A 24,863-nucleotide genomic window follows, 5' to 3' on the forward strand; every position below is an offset into this window, starting at 1 on the left:
AAATCATAAGCTATTAAAAACTATATATTGTGTTCTTCTTCTTTTTCTTCTTTGTCTTTTCCTTTTCCTCTTCTTTTTCTATTTCTTCTTATCTTTCTTCTTTTTCTCAGCCTTTTCCCACTGAGGTGGGGTCGGCGTTTCGAATCAATATCTTCCAGGAGACACGGTCATGGGTAGAAACTAGAAACTGTATATTATCGATAATTTATCATTTATTAATAAATAATAAATATTTTCATAGAGTCAGAATTTCTTACACAATACATTCATTCATTTTTCACAGTTTTCATCCGCAGGAAGATTATAACGAACACCATGGTGGTAAATGGAGTAATGAAATATTTTAATACAAACAGTGTCCTAAAATTTCAAATATTGTCGCATTTGATGATAATTTACTGATTGCGTGATATTCTTTAATTTTCCGCAGGTTAATGCTACTCCATCACTCACATCAACTACGTCAAGTGATAGAATTTTGAAGGAGAAACTTATTAAAAAAGTTATCGATTTAGTATTGCCACCTTCTGGATATCCTGAGTGAGTGAATTCGATATCTTTCTCTCATATGAATATATTCGAATGAGAAAAAGGGCCTGTTACATACATTCATTTTTCATCTATTCCTAGTTTATAAAACATCCTATTCAGCTTGGTAACAATGAAATATGAAAGGGACTTTTGATCACCGATTGTCATATCATGCTGGAAATAGGTTTTCATGATTTTCAAACCTCCGAACCTTTTTGAAAATAATCGAGATACAGCCTTGATAAGAGATTTTTTATAATAATTATTCCTTCATTATTATCTGTATTATTGTGTTATTATCTGTGTTATTCGCTGTATTCTGTGTTATGTTGATGAATATTTTTATCATGTGAACCAAGTGAGTAAGTTATTCAGGCTCAAGTTTCACATGACTTTTTTTCGAAATTAGGGAATTAGGCCCTGTTTTACATTTATGACCTAGAAGCAATTATATGCGATGTGTCCAAAATCGGCATAGCCTACTAATAGCCATTGGATATGAATTTGAAAAGTGAGGTGGCTTCAAATTTTTAGTTCAAAGTGTTATAATTAACTTAATCAGGCAGACTAACTCCAATCAGGCATTAAATAATGTCTTTAGGGAAATATTGAAATACACGCTATTTTGACTTCTTCGATTATTGTTATTATTTATAAACATTGTATATCGTATTGCATCTACCGAATAGAATTATTGAAACCCTCAATGCGGATTCCTCATATTTTTACCGCATTAATAATTATGTTAATATCGGGGGCCGAGCTTCGCTCTGGAGTACAAAAGCATAACAAAATTATTACGAAAGCAGAAATTATAATAATATTTATAATTAATACAGAAATGTTCTATGTATCACAGTAACTTGAGATTAATTCCCAGAGGAATGCAAAAATTTCCCTCACAAAGGCCCGGTTGCACAAAAGCCGTTTAAATTTTAATCCTGATTAATTTCACGTGAACCAAATCAGAGAAGACCATTCCAAAAAGATGGATCTACTGGAGTTGATCAGGATTGAAAATAACCCGTTTTTTTTGCAACCGGCACTAAGTACCTGATTGAATGAGTACAAAAGTTCAACAGCTGAGTCATAATTTTGACACAGTTCCACACACATGAACTCGCTCACTCACTTCCATCATCAACAGACGACGAAATAATTATTATCAGCTGTTTTTCCAAGGATGAATAATAATTATCTTTTTAATGTCCTTCAGCGAGTTTTCGCAGGGATGAGACCTGGTGCAATCGAATTTTTATATTATAAACAAACCTACTATATTCTGAATTTCGTGAGAATCGTTAGAGCCGTTTTTGAGATCCGGTGAAATGCAAACATCTAAACATATAAACAGAAATTGCTCGTTTAATAGTATAGGATACTGCGGAATACGATGGGCTCCCTATACTAAAAAAGTACTGTTCATAACAAAGCTTTTGAAACAGTTTGAACTCATAAACTTTCAAGATAAACAACTTAAGGTAGGCACACACAGATCGTCATCGGACGGACGGCACGCATCGGACGGTTCAGACGATTAGATTTGATGCATTGTTTTCAATTGGAGTGCGCATACCTATACGATGCGGATACGTATGCACACTCCAATTAAAAACAATGTATCAAATCTAATCGTCTGATCCTCCCATGCATGCCGTCCGTCCGATGACGATCTGTGTGCGTCTACCTTTATACAAACTTATAGAAGTGGTTGGTTCTAGTTTCAAAGCCGTATTCCTATATGCATTTCATAACAATATCTTCATATATCTTGAAACTTTGAAGATAGAACCGTTCTCATAAAATGATCTTGAACTAAGCTATTTTAGTGGAAGAGATAGTAAAAATTTACAAAAACATAACAATAATTGTTATTGCCATGAAATGAACTATTCTGAACGTGTAGCTCACTTGTCAAATTCAATATAGAACGTGCATTTTGAACGTTTTAAAATTAGTCTCAGATATTATTGTGAATTAATGAATTACTCTATACCTGCTTCATTGGAAACAAGGAATTTCACTTTGAGTTCATACGTGGTTGAGGTAGAATATTTAGGGTTGTATATTTTTATAGTGCTACTCCATATTGAACAATACATTTTGCACTGTGATATATATGGATTCCCACGAGCTCAATATGTGCGTAATAATCTATTTTGTTTTCGGGTTTCTCCTGAATTTTCAAAGCGTAACTAATTCTGCACATGTAGCACCTGTAGTAACAACCTACTCTGGTGATGTGAGAGGATTTTTTATGCAAACTGAAAATAACCGCACAATAGAGGCTTACTGCGGTATTCCATATGCTAAACCACCCATTGGTTCCCGCAGATTCGAGGTAAAAAAAAAGTTTTTTTAAAGTTTTTTTTTTAACAACTGTTTGTAAAACACTTCTCTAATACGTACTGAAAACTAGATCAGAATAACTGATTTTTGGGCAGGGATGATATAATATATCAATAATTATATCTAATATTATAAGTCAATATCAATAGCACTAAGACACCAGTAATGAACCAAGTTCAAGTTCACCTGGAAGACGCTTGTTTTTCAATTTTAAACCTACAGTTAGTTGTAAAAATTGAGAATAATTGAAAATGTTTCTGAATTTGGAAATGTACTTGACAATAGTATTCTTATTTATTTTTTCCATTCTAATAATAACATCACTTATAACAATATAAGAATAGATTTTAAATATCAACCCATATTGGTGTCATGGTAGCATAATATTATAATTCAAACAATTTTTCCAAGCAATTTCTAGTATTATAATAAATGATAATGGATAAATAAATATTGTAAGATTTTATATCTCTCGCTCAATATCCAAATTAGACATTGCAATAACTGCGCAATAACATTACAATATGGAGAGGCTTGGAGCTACAAAAGGAAATGCTCGAGAATGATCCACCTGAATGCTTTATTTATGATGCGGCCAAGTATCAACTTTGATATACATGGTCCTGAGTGTAAGTTATAAAATTATGATTGTAATTGAATAATTTAATTACAATGCACTTTTCACTTCATATACTACGTTTAAAAAATTGAAGATTTGAGCGTCAAATTTTAATAATTTTTCCTCATACGGTAATGGTTTTATTCTCTTTTTTCCTCTTATGTTCTCTAATTATTTTGAAAAACAGGATCCAGAGCCGTTTGGGAAATGGCACGGAGTACTGGACGGATCCAAAGAGCCAAACAGATGCATGCAAAACAGTATTTCTAACCCTGGAAAACTTGATGGCTGTGAAGACTGTTTATACTTGTCTGTTTATACACCTTCAGTAAGTAGGCCTACATTGTGTTATTCATGTGGTTATTTGAAATTGATATAATTTATTCAAGTTCCCATAAACTGATAATTTATAAATGTACTTATTTAAAATTTATTTATTTCGAAGTTCTATGTATGAGCAACTGATTTTAACATTCATTAAGAGGATTATTGGTTTGTAATTGTAGAGTTAGTTAACACATTATCCTTTCAAGAAATGAGTATGGTCCATTATCGCAGATTTTCGTAAAAGTTACATATTCAATTGTTTGTATATAATGTATGATAGTGTTATATTTCCACTCCTGTATTGATAAATTACAATAAATAGATACCGCATATACAGAACAAATTATGATTAATATTTTTTATTTTAGTCGAAAGGGAATTATTCTGTGATCATTTTCTTTTACGGAGGAAGCTTTACGAATGGGTACGCCAGTACGGATTCTTATGGATCAAACAAAATACTCACACAAGATGTTGTTCTAGTTATTCTAAATTACAGACTTGGGTTTTTAGGTGAGTATGAAATTATTCTGTTTTATGTAAAGGACTACGGTACCACTGAAATTTCAGATGTTATAAAAACCGTTTAAAAATATAAATTGTTATAAAATTTGTAGAATATTTAAAATTTGTTTCATTCTTTTAATTCTTACTTCAAAACTTTTCAATTATCCCTCTTTTATTAATTTTTTTCAATTATTGATGATTTATAAATTCTTATGTATATTTCCAAATTGATTAATTTTTCAAGTTTCATTCAGGAAATGCAATTGCAAAGTTGCGTTTACAGCTTAACAGCAAAGTTATCAAAAGAATGTTTATTTTTCCGTCCCTATAGATTCTATCAGATTGAACATAACTTATCATACTCATGATGAACATATTATGTGTTCAATCTAATAGAATCTATAAGGACGGAGAAATAAACATTTTGTTAATAACTTTGGTGTAAACGCAGCTATATCTACGTATGTTGTTTGTACGTATTAGTTGTACGTCTAGTATTAGAATTTTGTATAGGAGGGATAATGATATTAAATTAGAATTTAAAGGGTGAATAAAATCCAATGTTTATTATATTGGAAATATTTATATAATTCGAAAGGTTATTTGATTCAGAAGAAAAATTTTCAACCAAAGTATTTTTAATTTTTATAAAAATAAAGTTGTTTAAGGTTAAGGAAAGATACTTTATTTGGTTCCCTCCAAGGAAAAATAAAGGCAGTCAAACAAATCAATTCAAATCTTTCCAATATCAAGAGAGAATGAAATAATAATGAATTGAGAGCAGATTATTAACAGATAGCAAATATAGAGCTATCCTTATAAATTCACATCAGGCTATGTATACGAGATGCAAACTAATAATACCTACATATAAAGTTAATTATTATTTTTAGGATTTGCAAGTTTCAATCACAAAAATTTCTCTGGAAACTATGGACTGAAGGATCAATCATTAGCAATAAAATGGGTGAAAGAGAACAGTAGGAATTTTGGAGGAGATGATTGCAGAATCACTGTGATGGGTCAAAGTTCTGGGGCTGCAAGCGCCCATTATCAAATCATAGCACCACGGAATTTCGGTATGTAGAATAAATATTGCACTGCATGAAAATTGATATTCAACTGTTCCAAGTGGTGACCATATTGGTCATATTTACAGTGAAATTTACTCTTGAATGTTATCATGCATTATTTGAAAGGTATCTTTGAGGCTATATATTTATAAAGAATGCTGACTATTTACAATGAATCTTAATGCTATAAAACTCGGAGGAACAGGAACAAGTCAACATCTGTTGAATACTGAACTCTGTGATTTTTCAAGTATCAAAAATTGGCAATAAAATTGATTTTGGACACTCGATAATATGTCATAAAATTGGCCGAAACTGGTCGTGTCTTCGAATAAAGCATGAAGGGTGCTAGTAATTCTATTAAAAAAAATATATGAAGTAATCTCAGCTTGACAGAAATTGATAATAATACAATTGATTAGATCTATGTAAGATCAAACTTTACAGTGAGGTTGTCCTACTAATCTGCTATAATGAATGGGTAAAATAGGAGTCCTTTTTCAAAAAATGATACTCGAGACTTATTCATTAGTAATGATTGTAAAACGTATAATAAATGAAATGGAATAAATAAAGTGAATTGATTTGAGCGAATTATTTTTCTTTTGCATTTTATCGATGTTTAATTATCTGCAAAATTATTTTCCTACAGATACCTTGAAAAGTGACCATTTCTACACTGATTGCAGGCCGCAAAGAATCACTTTTCCGCACTAGTGCGCAAAGTGAGTACTTTGCGTACTCCAGATTTGCAGCATGACAACGCAAAATAGTTAGTAGGTTATATGGAGCACCAGTGCAGGAAAATCAAAATTAAGTTGGTAACACTCATAGTGAGGCCCACGTTATAATGGCAGTGGAGAACAGCATTGCCTTGCCCTTATGTGCCTTGATTATAGTCATTTCAATGCTTACATAACATAAACCCCCTTCAAGCTGTCACATACATTTTCAATTGAATCACTAATCATTATAATTCAATTATTATTATTCAATTTTAAATAAATTAAGGTTTTTATTAATAATAAAATTACACAGAAAAACATTTGATGGATTTCAGGGAATTTTACCCATAATTACCCACTTTTCTTATTCAATGGTAACTGTAGGAAAAATTTAATGTGAAATACGTGCGCAAAGTTCGTTTGCTGCACTCAAGAAACCATTCCGCACTCGCCTACGGCTCGGGCGTAAACGTTTCTTTCGGTGCAGCAAACTGTCACTTTGCGCACTAGTTGCACAAATAACTATTCTTTAATATGTGAATATTTCTTATTTTAGTTATAATAATGTGAAATATTTCATCTATGGTTGGTTTTGAAGCATCTAAATGTGAAAATCTACTTTGTAAAAATATTTAGTGGCTGAAAATTTTGTGAAGTGAAGAACTACAAGACTTAACCTATTTCGTACTATGTGTAACCTTTCCTAAATTTGTGAGAGGAATAGCACAAGGTTACCTTATTTTCCTCTCCCTATCATTTCGATGATGTAATTATTGTATGAATAAATTAGTAATTATTCTACCGTTTAATTGGTAATTCCAGGCATCATAAAGCGAGCCATTCTGTTGAGTGGCACAGTAGACTGTCCGTGGGCGTTTACATCAAGATTTGAGAGTGCAAGGCTGACAGCTGAAATGGGCAGATTGGTGAATTGTACTCCGAGCTCAGCCAGTGAACTAAAGAGTTGCTTGTGTGGTGTTAATGGCTCCGAGTTCGTATTCAAATTGGCTGAATTCCAGCAGGTTAGTAGGCCTACCGATAGCCTATGCAATGCACCATTTCTTAAAAAATCTGGTGTGGTACACTCACACAACTTTCCTAGCTCATTGAACTGAAGGTTATTCTTTAAACGAAAATAATTTAGGGGAATAACATGATGACGATTGTCGGCAACATATTTGAAACTACGATCAGACTACTGTATATGTGTATATTATATACCGTCAAAGTTAATAAACAGAAGGTTGGTCACTCATGTATAGTATTTTAGTTGAAATGCAATTGGAGTGGGGAAACTGCAGCCGTGACGTAGGCTGTAGTACAGACTAGGCAGAATATCGCATTCTTGAAAATCATTCGGTGACGTATAGTCAAATGATATAATACAAACATTTTCTGACATGCAAGATTTCTGTTTCTGCTTTACAATAATTATCAAAACATTTGAATAATAGAAGTATTTTGCCATATAAAAGCAAAAACCCCACCTCCTAACCTTCCCTTTCAAACCCTTAAGGTTTATTCATCTTCTAGGTCGTGTTCATATTTTGTAGTTTGGCTATACATCAGCTTGTGAATTTCGGGGATGAGATATTTTGAACATGTGCTCGATACCAGCAGCATGTGTTCAGTGCATTTATATGAATTAAATTCTTCGGATTTATTGGGATCGGTTTATTGCAATGCATTGGTTTATCAAGATTTTTCATGGGTTAATCTGAAATTATAATAGTATAACGTTGTCTACTAACGCTTTTCCAGCTTATTAACTTTTTCGTATCACGTTTTTAGATTCTTGAAAAACTTTCAACTTAACTTTATTCATACAAGTTGAATGAACTTGAAATATTTAACAACATCATTAGAATCAGTGATTCAATCGCTATAAGTATGGAGAATTTTTAAGTTCTAGGTCAATCTTGAGGGGATTAAACGACGATGTATTTGGAGATACAGTGAATAAACTGTATGCTCAGTGTGGTTACTCTATCACTTTTTACTACACGTGACGTCACGCTGGCGTTCCCCCCACCACTTCGAATCTTTCACCTGTGAGTGATCAACCTTCTGTCTACTAACGTTGATATACCGTAACTGTTTTCAGAGTAATTTTACTTTCCTTGCCCTATTACCATAATAGGTAAGGAAAGTATCGCTTTCCGAAAAAAATAAGGTACCCCAATTTCCAAATTTCTATACATTTCAAGGTTCCCTGAGTCCAAAAAAGTGGTTTTTGGGTATTGGTCTGTATGTGTGTGTGTGTGTGTGTGTGTGTGTGTGTGTGTGTGTGTGTGTGTGTGTGTGGTGTGTGTGTGTGTGGTGTGTGTGTGTGTGTGTGTGTGTGTGTGTGTGTGTGTGTGTGTGTATAAGGTGTGTAAGTGTCCCCATGGTATAAGGACCTCAAGTTTAAAATTTCAAGTCAATCGGGTAATTAAGAATGGAGTTATAGTGTTCACACACACACACAAACACACACACACACACACACACACACACACACACACAGAGAGACCAATACCAAACAAAAACTTTTTTGGACTCAGGGGACCTTGAAACGTATAGAAATTTAGAAATTGTGGTACCTTAATTTATTTCGGAAAGCAATACTCTCCTTACCTGTGGTAATAGGGCAAGAAAAGTAAAAAGGATGAGTTGGGAATAATCAGTGAGCCCTCCACTACCCACGGCTAGAGAACTCACTCATGAACTATTATACTGTTTCTACTTTCCTTTCCAAAAAAAATTAAGGTCCCCTGAGTCCAAAAACATGATTTTTGAGTTTTGGTCTGTGTATGTATGTGTATGTGTGTGCGCGTGTGTGTGTATGTCTGTGAACACGATAACTCCATTCCCAATTAACCGATTGACTTCTGGCATGAGTCTCCTTCCTGGGAAACTAACAGGGGGTCCACCCCATCCTTGAGAAATGGACTTTGATACCTCCTTCTCGTACATGAGGTAGGTAGGTAGAGCAATTTATTCAGAACACATATTTTATTTGTAGAACAGCTGTTTTGACGACTTTTAAAAAATCATGGAATTTCACAATAATTTACACAAAGGAAAATGTACTCTTAAAACAATTATACACAATAGTGTGATTGTAGTTCTAGATATGTAGCCGCCAATCATCATTATGTTATTCCCCTAAATTATTCTCGTTTACGAATGAGGCTTACAATTCAATGAACAAGGAATGTTGTGTGAGTGTACCACACCAGATTTTTGAAACTTGTGATTGAGGTGGTAGCTAGAGAACGCTTAAGGTTTAAAAATAAACACATTTAGTTGATACCATCACAGACAAAAGAATACCTTTAAATAAGTATTATTTTCTCTATGATACCATTCAGTTATTATTCCTCCAGTACATTATGATGATTTCACATATGAATTGCAGGTATGGCCCGGAGTACCTGCGGTACCTTTTCCTCCTTGTTTGGAGTCGAATGATAACGAGAACGCGTTTATCACTGAGGAGTCTTACTACAGAAGAACCTCTCGTATGGACATAATGTTGGGCTCCACAAGTTCGGAGGGCACTTTTAATATAGCAGGTAAGCTCATTTCCAAGAGATATGAAACCTCAAGTCTCTAAACTTGCTGTCACGCAAGTCATTTCTACCAACTTTGAAGAATCACGTTTTAACATTTCCTGCATCATGATCTGTTTATGGTCTGCAAGTCTGCATAATTTTATTTCTGTGAATGCATCATAAAAATAGAACATCACTCACACAAATCTACATTACACAGTATTCACTTCTAATATTTAATTAAAAAGCTGAATTTATATGCTATTTTTACTTTCCTTGCCCTATTACCATAGGTAAGGAAAGTATTGCTTATATGAGTCCCATATCTGTAAAAATTTCAGGAGCTCCGCCTCATCTATGCAGAGTTTGATTTTAGATTCCCAATTATTAGGCTCCAGATACAACTTAAACGGAAAATTTAAAGTGGAAAATATTGAGCATGAACATCTCTACAATTAATGTTCAGTAACATTTTCACCTAAAATTGAAAATAAGCTTCAAATTCGAGAAAATGTGATTATTCAATTGCAAATTATTGTTGATTCTATTAAATCATTCACTATGAAGATATAGCAGACCTCGTGTGTCTCCAGCGTTATTGCACTGTCACCGGCTGGCTCAGATCTTTGAATAGTAGACTTGAGATGCGCGTGAACACTAGCATCAGGTGATCAATTTTAATTACGGCAAGGAAAGTTGTGTGAGTGCGCCACACCAGATTTTTGTTATTTTAAGAAATAAATAATCATATAGTTTGGTATCATTTTGAATTCCAGTTTTGATGCAAGCAATGAAAATGCACCTCGATACTGCTTTGGGGGAATTGGATAGGAATTTTACCATAATAATTCCATCTGAAGGTAATTTTCAAAATGATCCAAAAGCAAAGGAAAGAGCTTTACAATTGAAGAAACAATATTTTTGCGACAAGCCAATAAGCAATAAAACACTACAACAATTAACTGATGTGAGTAACCATGAATAAATATTATTATTAAAAAAGATAATAGCTCTCCATTACAGTAGTTTAGCAATTCTCTTAGTGAATATTCATTTATCTAATAGCGATTATTTTTTTTTCATTTTTTCGAAAGATTTAATAATGAATTTATATATGTGTTCATAATTATTCAGTTATTCGTTTATTCTATAAATAAATGAATGGTACGGTATAAAATAATTGTATATACATTAATATACAATCATTTTTATAATTTGCAGTCTTAGCGGTATAGTTTCCAATTGATACCCGACAGTTCATCATTACATAGCTTGATGCTAATTTATACATTATTTTTTGCAGCTTTACAGTGATATGTATTATCTGAATGGCACAAAAACTACAATAGAAAAACACAATGGAAAAATACATATTTATGACTTTGGATATGAGTCACTATTTTCTGTTTCGCAAGTAATTTCAGAGGACCCGAGCTACAAGAATGGTGAGCTAAAATTGCACAGTCCTGTTGATATAGTATCAATTCAAATTAACTTCAATAATGATATTTGGTTGAGTTGATATAATATTGAGTTACGGTAAGATAGTATTGTGCAAACTACATAATGGACATAACCTACATAATATTTGGACAAATTGAGACAAAATTAGGAAATTAAAGAAGTTTTGGGCAATAGCCTATTTTTTCTTTTCCGACTACTGTATTGTTTACTCCATCCAATAAATAAATGAACTGATGAATCTATTTGGATTAGATAACAGAGTTATCTCTTGGAATAATAATACGTAAACGCCTTAATCCATTTTTATTGCAATATTAATAACCAATTATCGATAAGCTAATACGTATAATATATTATATTTCTTCTTGCAGTCAAATAGAAATTAACCATGTTGTAGAAAGAAGTTTCTATATTCTATTCTAATTCAGTTTTGATCCAAATGATTTCAAAATGTCCATGTTAAATTTCGAACAAAAAAACTAATGAACAAAAAGCTGTTGGGCTAAAATTATTAAAAGTGATGAAAGAGCCTATTTTTCGGAGAAAAGCAGTTTTGGGCTAAGCATTTTGTTCTCTCCCGATCATAATTATTCATCAATGATCGATAAAATTATTGTTATTCCACTCATATTAATTTATTGTATCATAATTTTTTCAGGCGCTTGTCATGGTGATGATCTTTTATATATGTTTCCATTGAAATATTTTTCTCAATTCCGTGGAAAAGAGTCAGACAAGGATAAGGAAATCAGCCGAAAGATCGTTCAATTCATTGTAAACTTTGCAACTTATGGGTGAGTTATAAACAGGGGAGAAGATGAATATATAAATACGGTAATGACTTCATGAGTCAAAGCATGTTGAGAAGATAAACTAGCTGATTTATTTGAAAAATATTGAATAGCCCTAGAAGATACCCTACATTATAAAAAGTTGAAATATTACAGAAACAGAGCGTTTTGTATGAGATTGTTATTTTGATTGTATAAATTATTTTTTGACAAGATAATACTTTATAAGAGGAGGTGCGTGTGAAAATTGAAATATAATCAACACTTATCCGATACTAATGTTAACACTATTATGATAATAATTAAATCGAATAACCAATGAAAGCTATAGACATAGAACTAAGTACCTTATTCTGCTACTGAAAATATTGACTGAAGCACCAAATAGCAGAAGGAAATTCGTTAAATAAGTGTGTAAATCTTACATTATTAACACTTAGGCCTATATTTTAAGGTGAGCAGCTCCAACTATAATAATAATAACACATGGAGAAGTCTGCAATAGAGCGAATATAATTAGAACTGATTGACTCAACTGCCACTCAAAAATAATAATTGAAGTGAAAGTAATAATTGATTTCACTCCTTTAATTTTTGATACTATACTCGAATAAAAACATGTTTCAATTTTACAGTGATCCAAACCCAGTCGCAGAAACAACAAACTGGAGTCCAAACTCTGGGCACCTCGAATATCTATCGATAACCCGAGAAGGAAATTTCGAAATGAAAGCAAACTTCCCACACAACGGTGCAACTCCAGTTGAGCCCTGCTGTTCAAATAGATATTGTTGCCCAAACTGATGCTCCCCCCTATACATGTAGATAAGGACAGGTTTCCTTGGATAGAGCTCCCTTCATAATAACATGCCAATGGGGCACCAATTGAGTATAAAATCATTTTGTAAATTTATATTTCAAATGAGAAAATATTGATAAACAATTAAAAATAATATGCCAATTGAAAAAGGGGACGCCAGTCGAGTATGAAAGTATGTTGTAAATTTATATTTCAAATGAGAGAATATTGACGGAAACATGTCATACATCACACATATCCATAATGATGTTCTATGTATTAATAAATACTGTATTAGTATTTTACTTTTGCTGATGAAGCTTCATAAAACATCTAAATTAGAAAATATGGTTTGTATATTTATTTAGCGTATGGCAGATACACAACAAATATATAGCTCATGAGTCTCAAATGCATAGATATACACTGTATATTTCCAAATTCTTCGAAATGTTGTGTAGTTTTCGGTCAGGAGAACATACGTTTGTCTGACCGCCATTATTTGCTAGTCCATTTAGCGTTACCCAATGTGCACCATGGAAGCGAACTAGCGTTACACTCATAATTAAGTTAAAAACTGATTGCTGGAACAATTTTGAGGTTCAAGATTAATATTTATAATTCAAATATTTGGACTGCAAATATTGTGAAAGTGAAGACCTAGAAGACATAACCCCGTTACGGACTTTGTAATCGTATCCAAATTCAGGAGAGAAACAGCTAAAGGTATTCTTATTTTTTCAATGATGAGTCAGAAGTCATCTATATTATAATAAAGGAAAGAACTGGCTTATACACGTACGGGATAGGAAATTCACGAATGACGCATCATCACGTCTGAACTACTGGACTGATTTTGCCTAAGGATTCTCTAATCACCAAGGATTGTTATTGGCCTATTTCAAGATTTCAGTAGATCAAGTCTTTAATTAGACCATTGCGGAGCAAGGTTCACCTGTTGGTCAGGAATAAATAGAATAAATTGTTAAATAGTTGATACTGATCCAATATCTATTTGTTAGTCTCTTATTTCCAAATTTACCCAGACCCATCACTTCCAAGCTTTTTAACATAAAAAATCTAGAACACTTCATTCATTACATCAAGTAATCCAATTATGAAAGTATCCCCAATTATTATGAAAGTACTAAAATACTAATGTAATGAAAAGTAATCTAATTATAAAAGTGATGAAATGGAAGTACAAATACTGATAATCAAGAAATATCAATAATAATTTTATTGTCAAAGTTTTCTGGATCTCAAGTTACATTAGTCTTTTCACTAAAGAACACTTTACAAAAACACAAGAGAACAGTAACTGAACTCTACAATAATAGATTGAATGTAATATTGTTAATTTTGACAAATAGTATAACTCAAGAATTCATCCAAGATAGCATTATGTAACCTATATATTGGTGAACGGTAATCGGTAATGCTAACTATTGGACACATTTCAACGATTTCATTGGATAAGCGAAAAGTAACAAGAGAGGAGTTTAATTTAAAGAATGCCATATCTATTACACAACTTCTAATAAGTTGTATGAAACTGAATTCAGAGAAATTGCTAAATTAATTTAATAATAATTCAACCAAAGATAGAAAGAAACGCCTGTGAAGGGTACTGAAATATTTAGACATACATTTTCTGAACAAAATGAACGTCAAGTTCATCTGTAGCATTTAATACCGGAAATTATCAATGAAACCAATGTGAAATATTTAGAATTCCTGAGTTAATACAATCAAACTGAATGTATTTGTTCATGAACATTAAATGATCAAACCTAAATAACATTTTTATGCATAAATTAAGTCACACTGAATGTTATTTATATTTTTGTTTGTTATTTGATAAAGCTATTTCTGTTGAGAATTAAAGAAATGAATACTGAATACACTAAAAATTAATACAACTTTATGGCACCGAAAAAGATCACAATAATTCTATATTTTTATACAAAGACAGTTACACAAAATAATAAATGGCGCCTAGAGTACTGGCAGTAACATTCAACTAATATTAATATATTACAATACTAAAGGTGATATTAGAAACAGTATTATTCAAAATAAACTTATAGCTAGAAATGTCTGTAGTTAGATGAGATGATTGTGATGGAATAAATATAGATATATACCTGGCTGTCCGGAGCACAGAATGAACACAAATAATTAGACAATTCTCTATGATAAATTAGAATGTATTCCTCCTTAATGAATTTGCACATCTCCTCTGTGTATGTGGGTGTGAATTGGAGCAGCAATATCGTTGCTATAGTCATCAAAATCATTTCTGAAAATAAAAAACAATGAAACAATAATGAAAAACATGAATAACATAAATGATGAAAAACAAGGAAAAGTGTTATACTCAAGAACATACAAAATATCATAATCCTAGAAAAAAGTAGATATGTAACTTTCATCGAGTTATAATTATGATGATAATAATTTATTACCGTACTTCTTACATTTTAATATTTACATAAAATATTATTTACATGCATCTTACACAACCATAATCTATTCTTATTATTAAGATCTATCCATTGTAATGCAGCATTATCAACGCAATACATAACAGTTCGTATAATTATAGTATCAATCATATTGTACAATATTATTTTATTGACTTCCTGTACTTGAAACCACTTGCATACTCTTACAAAACATTTCACAACTGGTACTCCAATTATATCTTACTATAATTATCTGATATAATATTTATAATATATTTATTTCTAATATTATGTCTTACCTAGATGACAATCTTAAAAAGCTAGTAACCACCAATGAAACTATTGCTAAATTGTTCAGAAACGTTCATTGATAAATCAATAATTTACAAATTTTATACAGGCAGGAACTTACGTCATTCAACGAAAAGAAGTTGGTAAATTCATTCTAAATAGAAATAGAACTAGTGTTGTTTGAGAGATAATATAAAAATATTGTTTTCGAAATAATCAAACATCTTATCTAAAGAGTTTGGGGAATAGTTTTTAGCTCATTTGTACATTTCAATGAAATTATGTTAGATACTTGATAGATAATATTACATGACTTTAAAGAACTTTTAATAAATCATTAACAAACATTTTTGGTTGGGAGAAAACAACTCATGTCAAGTACCATACTTAATAATGGTAAAAGGATTCTATTCAAATGAATAGAAAAGTTACAGCTGAGAAGGGTAATTTATATGAAAAATCGATTACAGTAGGTACATGAGACATTATAGTACAATATGCTTGACTGAAATAAACTTTATGCAATAGTATTTTTTCTGTTAAGTTGAGTGAAATGAAATAGTTATTTAATTGAAAAAAAATTCAGAATAGAGCAATAAGATATCATTGCTGCAGGCTATTAAGTTACAACAGCTACCAATTGAGTTTTACCCAACCATTTTTCAATTTAAAGGAAACATTTAATATGCTGAATAGACGTTTTTGAGAGGAAAAATATGTAAATGTGCATAAGAAGTAATAAAATCTCAAACTTAAGAAGTACCTTACACAAATAAATCACAGAGCTCATTATATTTAAATAATGAACGAGACAATAATAATAGTGGATTATTATAGGAACACTCGTAGTTCAGTAATCTTGGTTTTCACAAATTACACAAGCCAACAGTGACTACCGGTACAGAACTTAAGGATAAATATTTCAACAGGCCCTACTTTAACAATCTTCTTTATCATCAGTCAATATTAGTTGGCTTAAAAATGTATCAAAACCTTCAATCTATTCAATCTAATACTATAATGATTATCATATACACATCTTTGTCCATAAGGATACATCCTAATCATTAAATATCTCAAGGCAGAAAATTGATATGTACAAGTATTTACGTCATAGAAGATTAAAACTCAAATAAAATAAAATATACTAAAGCTTTTTGTCTAGTTGAGAAGTTGATATTGTTGTAATTATTCATATAAAATAAATAGTTTATCAGAGGTTGATTATGGTGTAACAACCAAAACCGGTCTTTCTACTTTTAATAAAATCTGTGGTTTTGACAATTTCTTAGTCTTTTTATTTAATTAAATACTAAAACAATACACAGTCTAATGTAATATCTATGATAACAAGCTGTTTGTGAATAATCTAGAGATTACGATTTTAAATCCATAAGCAAAAATTAATTAACTGATCAGTTATTTTCCAGAAATGCACTGTTTTTATAAAAAAATTACTTCGATGTCGATAATTATTTTAAATTGTAAATAAAATAGTGGAAAGAGACCAATTCACTACCTTAAACCGATTTAGCGAATCCAGCAATAGAGTAGAACTTTACCCGGTCGATTAAAATAGAGGGGGTAGAGCCATTTCGGATGACTAATTTTTCGGTAACCGTCATATGCCTAATACAGTGTAATAGCACTAATAGTGTTTCATTAAGCCAAAATCTGTTATAATGGAATAGGGAATTGTAACAAATGAAGCTGGGCCTACTAAAGAATTGTAAATATAACATATCACACAAATCAGTGATTTTTGTTAGCCTTTATTCGACTGCACTTTGAAGAAATCAGAATATTAATCCTTTTAAAATTGTCAAAACCACAGTTTTAACGACAGTTTTATTTTAGAACCGCCTGAATAATCATACTAACAGCACTTGAATACTAGCAAAATAATAAAAGCATTGATTGACTACTATTGTCGACCATCAGTGCCAACAAAATAGAAGGCCTATGCAAATGTATTAAAATATTAGTGAAATAGTACGAGTATATTCTTCTTATTCGTATGGTAGCCATATAGGAATACTTATAGTGTATTATTGCAAGCATTCTTGACAGCACTCATCATTTCTAGATCAGGGCTAATATTGTGCTGCACCAACTACATAGCATAGAATCTAAAGCTGCGTTTACACCAAAGTTATAACCAAATTGTTTATTTTTCCGTCCCTATAGATTCTATTAGATTGAACATAACTAGTCACACACATGATGAGCATATGTGTTTGTCAAGCTAATCTAATATAATCTATAAGCACGGAAAAATAAACATTTTGTAAATAACGTTGGTGTAAACGCAGCTTAACATAGCACAGATCTAACAACTCACAACCCATTTTTCAAGTCCGTGATCGACAAATAAAACAACTACTATCAAAATAAACAAAAAAGTAAAACACGTCATGAACAAGTAGTCTTTTTCATAAAAATAACCTGAAACGAAGCCCAAAAATTCTTCTCATTTTTCCACTTCTTTATAAATATAAATATCACTCACGCCGGGGTGCTCGACAACACAGTGCAACGCTAATCGGAACAATCTTAATTCAAGCTACATGGTCTCATTTATTTTAATGTGTTTCTTATAGAGTTTGAACCATACGCTAATTAAATTCCGATATAATAAGTACAGCATCAGCTGATGAAATGTGAAATGCGCTTGTTTGTTGCACATGAGCCTGTAAACACTTGAGCCCGCATACACACATAGATTTTTGTTCGTACGATACTTTTCCGTCGTTATGAATTCTATCAGATTAAACGGAGCTTGACAAACATCATCTGTTTGAAATCATCTGTTTAATCTAATAGGATTCTTAAGGACGGCAAAATACCGTACAAACAAATATCGATGTGTGTGTGCGGGGCTTTATAGATGGAGCATCACAAATTAAGACCCAAATTAACGAACATAAACTACAACGTTAGTATCTCAACCGAACAACAATATGGACAAAGATGTATCTCACCTTAATTAACACTAACAAATAAGCATACCTAACACTATCGTAATTAGCCTAATGACTACATTGTGCATTCAATAGTAGTTTGAGTAGACTAGCATTTGCATAGAGCGAGACAAGCACAACCAAACAGTGGCCTGTCACAGAAAGACGTGGACTGTGATTGGACAGCGGAGTGATGGGCTCTTCATTGTCGGAGGTCGGCAGCAGAATACTGGGTCGCCAGGTCTTGTAGGTGCCGTGACTGTTCACCGAGATGTCATTATCGCTCGAGTCGAACTCATCATGGAAGTCGACACCATCTTCGGTGTCCGTGCTGACCACTACGTGCTTGTACTTGGTTCGATGCATCGGTGAAAGTGTGGAGGTCGTGCTACTTTCTGTGCTGGCTGTTACGTCAATGCTCAGAGTTGTGTTTTCCACCGAATGCTCATGTATCGTTGGCTTCGATATTACCAACGACGATGGCACCCAATGAGGTCTATCCCAATTAATGCAGCATGACAATACAATTGCACACATGATTAGGAGGAAAAAGACAAAGGCCGGTTCACGTTACCCACAAACTGTCAATACTCATAACACAAGTTTGCAGAATAACAAATTCCGCATTTGGGGTATTCAGATGTTGGATTTAGACGAGTTATTCGCTAACTCCTGCTATTTGCTAAGTCAAAGCTCTATAGTGAGTACCACGTTATAATGGCAGTGTTTGATTAGCAATGGTATTGCTATCCTTGTCTATCATTCAAAAAAGCGGATAGTGCTATCTTTTTCAATGGTTATAAACCATTGAAAAAGATAATTTTTGCTTAATAAAATATAATTGATTATTTTAAACGAGAAAGAACAACATATTACATTAATAAACCAGTATCAGCTTCTGTCTATAGAAGGCATTGACAAGACAGAGGATCGGCAACGTTGTTCTCCTATCTTTCTCCACTGCCATTATAACGTGGACCTCACTATAGTAGTGCTTCACGAAAAACTAAAACAGCATATTCAAATAAAAAATATCACGACAGCTGATTTAGACGAGCAGCTGATATTTCTCCATTTAAACCGGAGAAATATCAGCTATTCGTTTGAACCCGGAATGAAGCATATTATGATAGATGCAACATGCAACCATATCTACGAGTAAACGTGGTTTAGCGTAGATGGTGCATATATGACCCTTAGCTGGCTATCATGAATACCCCTATTGAATATAATTTCACATTTATGTGAGACTCATTTTGTATTCCATTATATTCATGTATTGTATTTTGAATATCCATTCAAAATACTCTATTTGCATGGGCTACTTATAAAAGTTATTAAGACCATGAAGCACCCTTTATTTATTTTTTCCAGGAGCACATTCAACCTCTAAAATCGAAAAAATAATACTCACAATAATCAGCCTTGTGGAGCACTTGATAAAATAAAACCATAAATATATTGATATGAATGCTCATATGAAGATTTTAAAGGTTGGAAGCAAAAGAAGATTTCATATCTACACTACAGCAAAATTAAATAGTAATAAACTGATAAATATCATTCAATTCGATTTAGATAATCCCATTTTTGATAAAATTATGCAAACCAAGAAATAGAACATAATATTGAGAATAGTCTTATATGTACATAAATTAGTCAATACTTTTTTCTTTATTTATTCATTTTTCTTTTGAACTTGAAAATGGCTAAAATAAGCTGAAACCGGTCGTTCTTTTAAAGATTTCATATAAATAAAGGGTGCTTCATGTTTTTAATGAATTATTTAAAATTGTATTTTGAGAAGTACACATATCTTTGGCCAGAGTGCAATTTTTGCATTAAATTTCTTAATCTTGTGTACCTCAAATTATTTTGCAATAGCCTAGAGTTGATTAAATTGTTGAAGAGTTTATTATATATAAGAAGAAGATTTTATTATGCATTAATAAGAAGAAGAAGAAGAAGATATTATGCATTTTTTCAAGGAGTATAACTTACATTTTGAATTTAGAAGACCAACTCTAAAACTTTTTGGATTAAATAAAATAAATTATTATGTTCTTATTTGGATAAATCAAATTATTCTATCAATAATTATAATGGATTCTAATAGTAATCAGTGATATTCATGTCAATAATGTGTATTCTAGTGAGTATATCAAAATGCTGACTTTTTGAATATACAGGTAAAAATGACATGCACTTTATTTAAACCTAATGTACTATATTTTTTAGGCCTGTGATTACCAATGTACTTTATTTTTCTTAAAAAAAGGTGGCAACCCTACTCCTAATATACCATTTCCAAATCTGGTTGAAGTGGAATGTTTAGCCAAATTAATTGAGAAAAGACAGACAGATCAAAAACAATAATTATTACAATACTCACATCGCAATTCAAATTTCAAAATGAGCCATCTCCTACTTGTTTTTGCTTTTAGTGATAAGGTGAAATTTAGTGAAATTGGTGTGACTATGATTGGTTACCTCGTGCATCGTCCCACATTGACACCACTAACAGCCTCGTCCATGAGATTTATGACTCCCGAGTTCTGTATTTGTATGAGGTGAATGCATCCATCCAGTCCATCTGTGTACCTCCTGTCAGTCATTTTTTCAATGTCGGGAAGTCCTCCTGCATTCAAACAGTCATGAAGATTTTAGAATTCAAATAATCAACATCAAACATCATCATATACATTGCGAGATACAATTTCACATAGATTGAAAAAATAATCTATGATAGTGAGATTCACGGTTTAAAGTCAGAGGAAATGATAGGAAGGCATTGTAACTTTTTGTTTTTCACCGTCTTCTATAATAGGTAGCTGTGATTAAAGTAATCTAAGTGTATCTGCTATAATATTCATTTTTTAATCTTGTTAATAATGATAAATTAGATCCTTATCAAATATATTGCCTCCATTCACCAAGAAAGTATATTTTTCCTTCAGATATCTTGAAAAGTGACCATTTCTGCACTGAATGCAGGCCGCAAAGAATCACTTTTCCGCTCTAGTGCGCAAAGTATTACTTGGCGTACTCCAGATTTGCAGCATGACAACGCAAAATAGTTAGTAGGTTATTTGGAGCACCAGTGCAGGAAAATCAAAATTAAGTTGGTAACACTGACTGTGGTATAGTGAGGTCCACGTTGTAATGGCAGTGGAGAACAGCGTTGCCTATTTATTATGTGCCTTTATTAATTATATTTCTACATTGTCAAAAACAGATTTGGCTTCGTTGTGAAGCTAGAAAAGGATAGTACTACCTACTTTGTCGAACGATAGACATGGATAGCAACATCAAAATTTATCAAATACTGTCATTATTAGGTGGACCTCACTATAGTCATTTCAATGCTTACATAAGATAAACCCCCTTCAAGCAGTCCGATTTTCAATTGAATTACTAATCATTATAATTTATTTATTATTATTCAATTATAATAAATTAAGGTTTTTATTAATAATAAAATTACACAGAAAAACATTTGATGGATTTCAGGGAATTTTACCCATAATTACCCACTTTTCATATTCAATGGTAACTGTAGGAAAAATCTAATGTGAAATACGTGCGAAAAGTTCCTCTGCTACACTCAAGAAACCATTATTCGTGCGTACGAGACCATTATTCATGCGTGAGAAGCCTCGTCTACGGCTCGTGCGTAAACGTTTCTTTCGATGCAGCAAACTGTCACTTTGCGCACTAGTTGCACAAATAACTGAATCACGATTGATTTTCACGAGAACCAACCAGAGAAGATTTTTTTTGAAAATAATCCTTTTCTTATTGGTTCTTTTGACATCTATAGTTTGTGTAAAATAAGTTGAGACTTGGCCCTCCATCCGAAGAAATTACAGGGTTGCCAAATCGTGTAAAATTGCAACTTTCTCAAATTTCCAATTCAACGTCAGAATTGGATGTAGAATATCATCCCCGATATCCTAGTAGTGCTAAAAAAGCTCAGGGTTGAAGGATTAAAAGGAAATTTAACTTTTATGATGAAATTGGAAACATCGCGAAGTTTTTTTTTATGAAAATTACTTCTCTCAAAATCATGAGGCGTCGTAATGCGTAATAATTTTATATCAAAATAACGCGGAGAATGTCTCCTTTCTATTGGGTGTCTGGATCATTTTTATCCGACTTATAGTTTTTAATAAATGATTATGTTTGTCAATGTCAAGACATTTCGAGCAGAAAACATGAAATTTTCGACATGCTAGAAATTTTTGTTTCAAAAGATAAGTAGTTGGTGAAAGCGAGAATGTTTTTCAGAAATAATTGAAATTATTTTTTCAATTAGCAAAAGTAGTCGGGAGATCGTATTTTGGTCTCCAATGAATTTTAAAGTTAGGAGAGCGGCTGAATGGTATGCATTGTGTACCAAATCAATACCTACTATCTATATATATAAAAGCGAAATGGCACTCACTCACTCACTCACTCACTCACTCGCATAACTAAAAATCTACCGGACCAAAAACGTTCAAATTTGGTAGGTATGTTCAGTTGGCCCTTTAGAGGCGCACTAAGAAATCTTTTGGCAATATTTTCAATTTTCAATTTCAATTTATTAAAAACACACAAAACAAGACAAAACAAAATTACAAAGATTTACGAAACAAATAAAACACAATAAAATGTTACAAATATAAAAAACCATGGGCTTAGTGTTTGGGTGTGTTGGAGAAGAGAAAAAAGAGAGGAAGATACCTAGCCAACTATGGTTTCCCATGTAATAGGCAGGCAAAGAAGAGAAGAGAAGTAATGAGGAAAAAAGGAAGGGAGAAATGGGGGGAAGGAAGAAAACAGAGGAATAGGTACTCAAAATAAAGGTAAGCGAGTCCACTGAAAAATGAAAAAACTAATGAAAAAAAAAATAAAAAATGCTGGAGCAGAAATCTCGAGTCATATATCTAAATGGAAGAAGAAATTACTGTATGTCCAGTTTTTTATATCCAGTTTAATTTTTCCGCTGACCTTATTGTCCCTGAGAAAAGTGATTCGGAATGAGGTTTATTATTTTAGTACCTATTGTGATGAATTTTTCAAATAGATCTCATGAAAAGAGAGAAAAATTGTGATTACCTTTTAAAATGAAGGACTTTGCTAAAGGAATAGTTAGCGACCGAGCGATAAAGCTTACTTATCAATAACTGTATATTAGATAGGAGTACCGTTCTGTACTGAATATTTTTCTAGGAAAATTATTCAATAAAATTATAATTATTTTGCGAATAAAGCACAAACTATTTATGAATCGCTCACTGATTTTGAGGTTACACTTTGTTTACTATCGATCAGATGTTTTTAAAACAGTTCGAACGCAGCTGACTGATTCGAAGTATCGTCAAATGTCACGCTGGCTTCACGTAAGATATAATACCATCTCTAAAAATCAAAACTATCCATAAAGGATCAAGAATTTCAAATAAAAAAAAAAAAAATAAATAAAATGTATGTGTTATCGTTGAAATTATTTATTATTTAAGAAATTATATTATACGTCAGGTCTTATTGTAACTAAATAGGTCATAGCATGAAATTATATTATTGATAAAATGGCAGAAATTAATTATAATAATCTCAAACCTAATAAAAATTGTACAAGAATATTAATTTATTAATAATTTAATTCAACTGAACCACATGGTAATTAAATCTCTATGGCAGGTCTAAGCCAATCACAGTGCATAGAAATAGCACCAAGACGGTGATCGTTTGAAAGCAACACATGTTAATCTATTATCAGACACCAACCCTGCCTTATCAGTTACACTAGCACGTGTACATTGTATGAGAGGAACTATGTCTAGAAGATTAAGCAGTTTTAAGGATTACCTAAATTGAATCATTATTGTAATTAAAGGAATTGTATTCTACTACTTGCCACTGACGTCATGTTTACGTCACAAGCGTTCTACCAATGGCAAATTTTTATGCAAATTATTACATTGAGATTCTGAGAAGCAAGGTCTAGCTTAAAAGCTTAGAGAAAAGAGCAGCACTTCCCTTTTGAAATCCTTACCGTGTAGATCTCTTTCATAGTTACCAAAGACCTATTTGTAAAATTTCTTGTTCGATTTTTAAATGTTCTATTTGTGAGCCGATACTTTAGGCCAATCTATTTGTTATTTGTAAATTTCTGTTTTCATCAATTGATAAATTTAAAAGCTTAAAGTAAATTATCCCTTAATTAATTCGGTGAAGGAGATATTTAAATTAAAATTCCCCACGTGCTGAAACCAAAGCCTGGATTGCCGCCGATCAAACGATTTTTGATCTAAAGAAGAAAACCACGACCGCCAAGGAAATTCACGTGAGTTATAAGTTTTAAAAGGGGCCCCAATCTACGCTTCGAAAATATTTCAGTGCAGAAAAACATAAATTTTTCTTCGTTAAATTATTGGC

General features: G+C 32.1%; 2 protein-coding genes across 3 annotated transcripts in view; one reads left to right on the top strand and one right to left on the bottom strand.

The window, feature by feature from the left end:
- The first annotated feature begins 426 nt into the window (after window positions 1-426).
- On the top strand, window positions 427-14,991 carry LOC111048264 (esterase E4). Of its 2 annotated transcripts, none has more exons than XM_039424994.1 (10): window positions 427-540; window positions 3,687-3,827; window positions 4,195-4,339; window positions 5,227-5,412; window positions 6,954-7,153; window positions 9,532-9,688; window positions 10,444-10,634; window positions 10,971-11,112; window positions 11,790-11,925; window positions 12,558-14,991. In XM_039424994.1, exons 2-10 carry the CDS (start codon window positions 3,750-3,752, stop codon window positions 12,724-12,726), a joined length of 1,404 nt encoding a protein of 467 aa, XP_039280928.1. In that variant the 5' UTR covers window positions 427-540; window positions 3,687-3,749; the 3' UTR covers window positions 12,727-14,991. The 2 variants fall into 2 exon arrangements, with proteins under 2 accessions (XP_039280928.1, XP_039280927.1); XM_039424993.1 differs by lacking the exon at window positions 427-540 and adding an exon at window positions 2,460-2,872.
- The window catches only part of LOC111048257 (basement membrane-specific heparan sulfate proteoglycan core protein), a 259,916-nt gene continuing 248,999 nt past the window's right edge, over window positions 13,947-24,863 (bottom strand). The window contains 2 exon segments of the mRNA XM_039422952.1: window positions 13,947-15,023; window positions 20,931-21,078. Coding sequence (XP_039278886.1) covers window positions 14,942-15,023; window positions 20,931-21,078 — 230 coding nt within the window. The 3' untranslated portion in view covers window positions 13,947-14,941.

Source organism: Nilaparvata lugens, chromosome 3 (assembly GCF_014356525.2).
Source record: "Nilaparvata lugens isolate BPH chromosome 3, ASM1435652v1, whole genome shotgun sequence".
Classification (NCBI taxonomy): domain Eukaryota; kingdom Metazoa; phylum Arthropoda; class Insecta; order Hemiptera; family Delphacidae; genus Nilaparvata; species Nilaparvata lugens.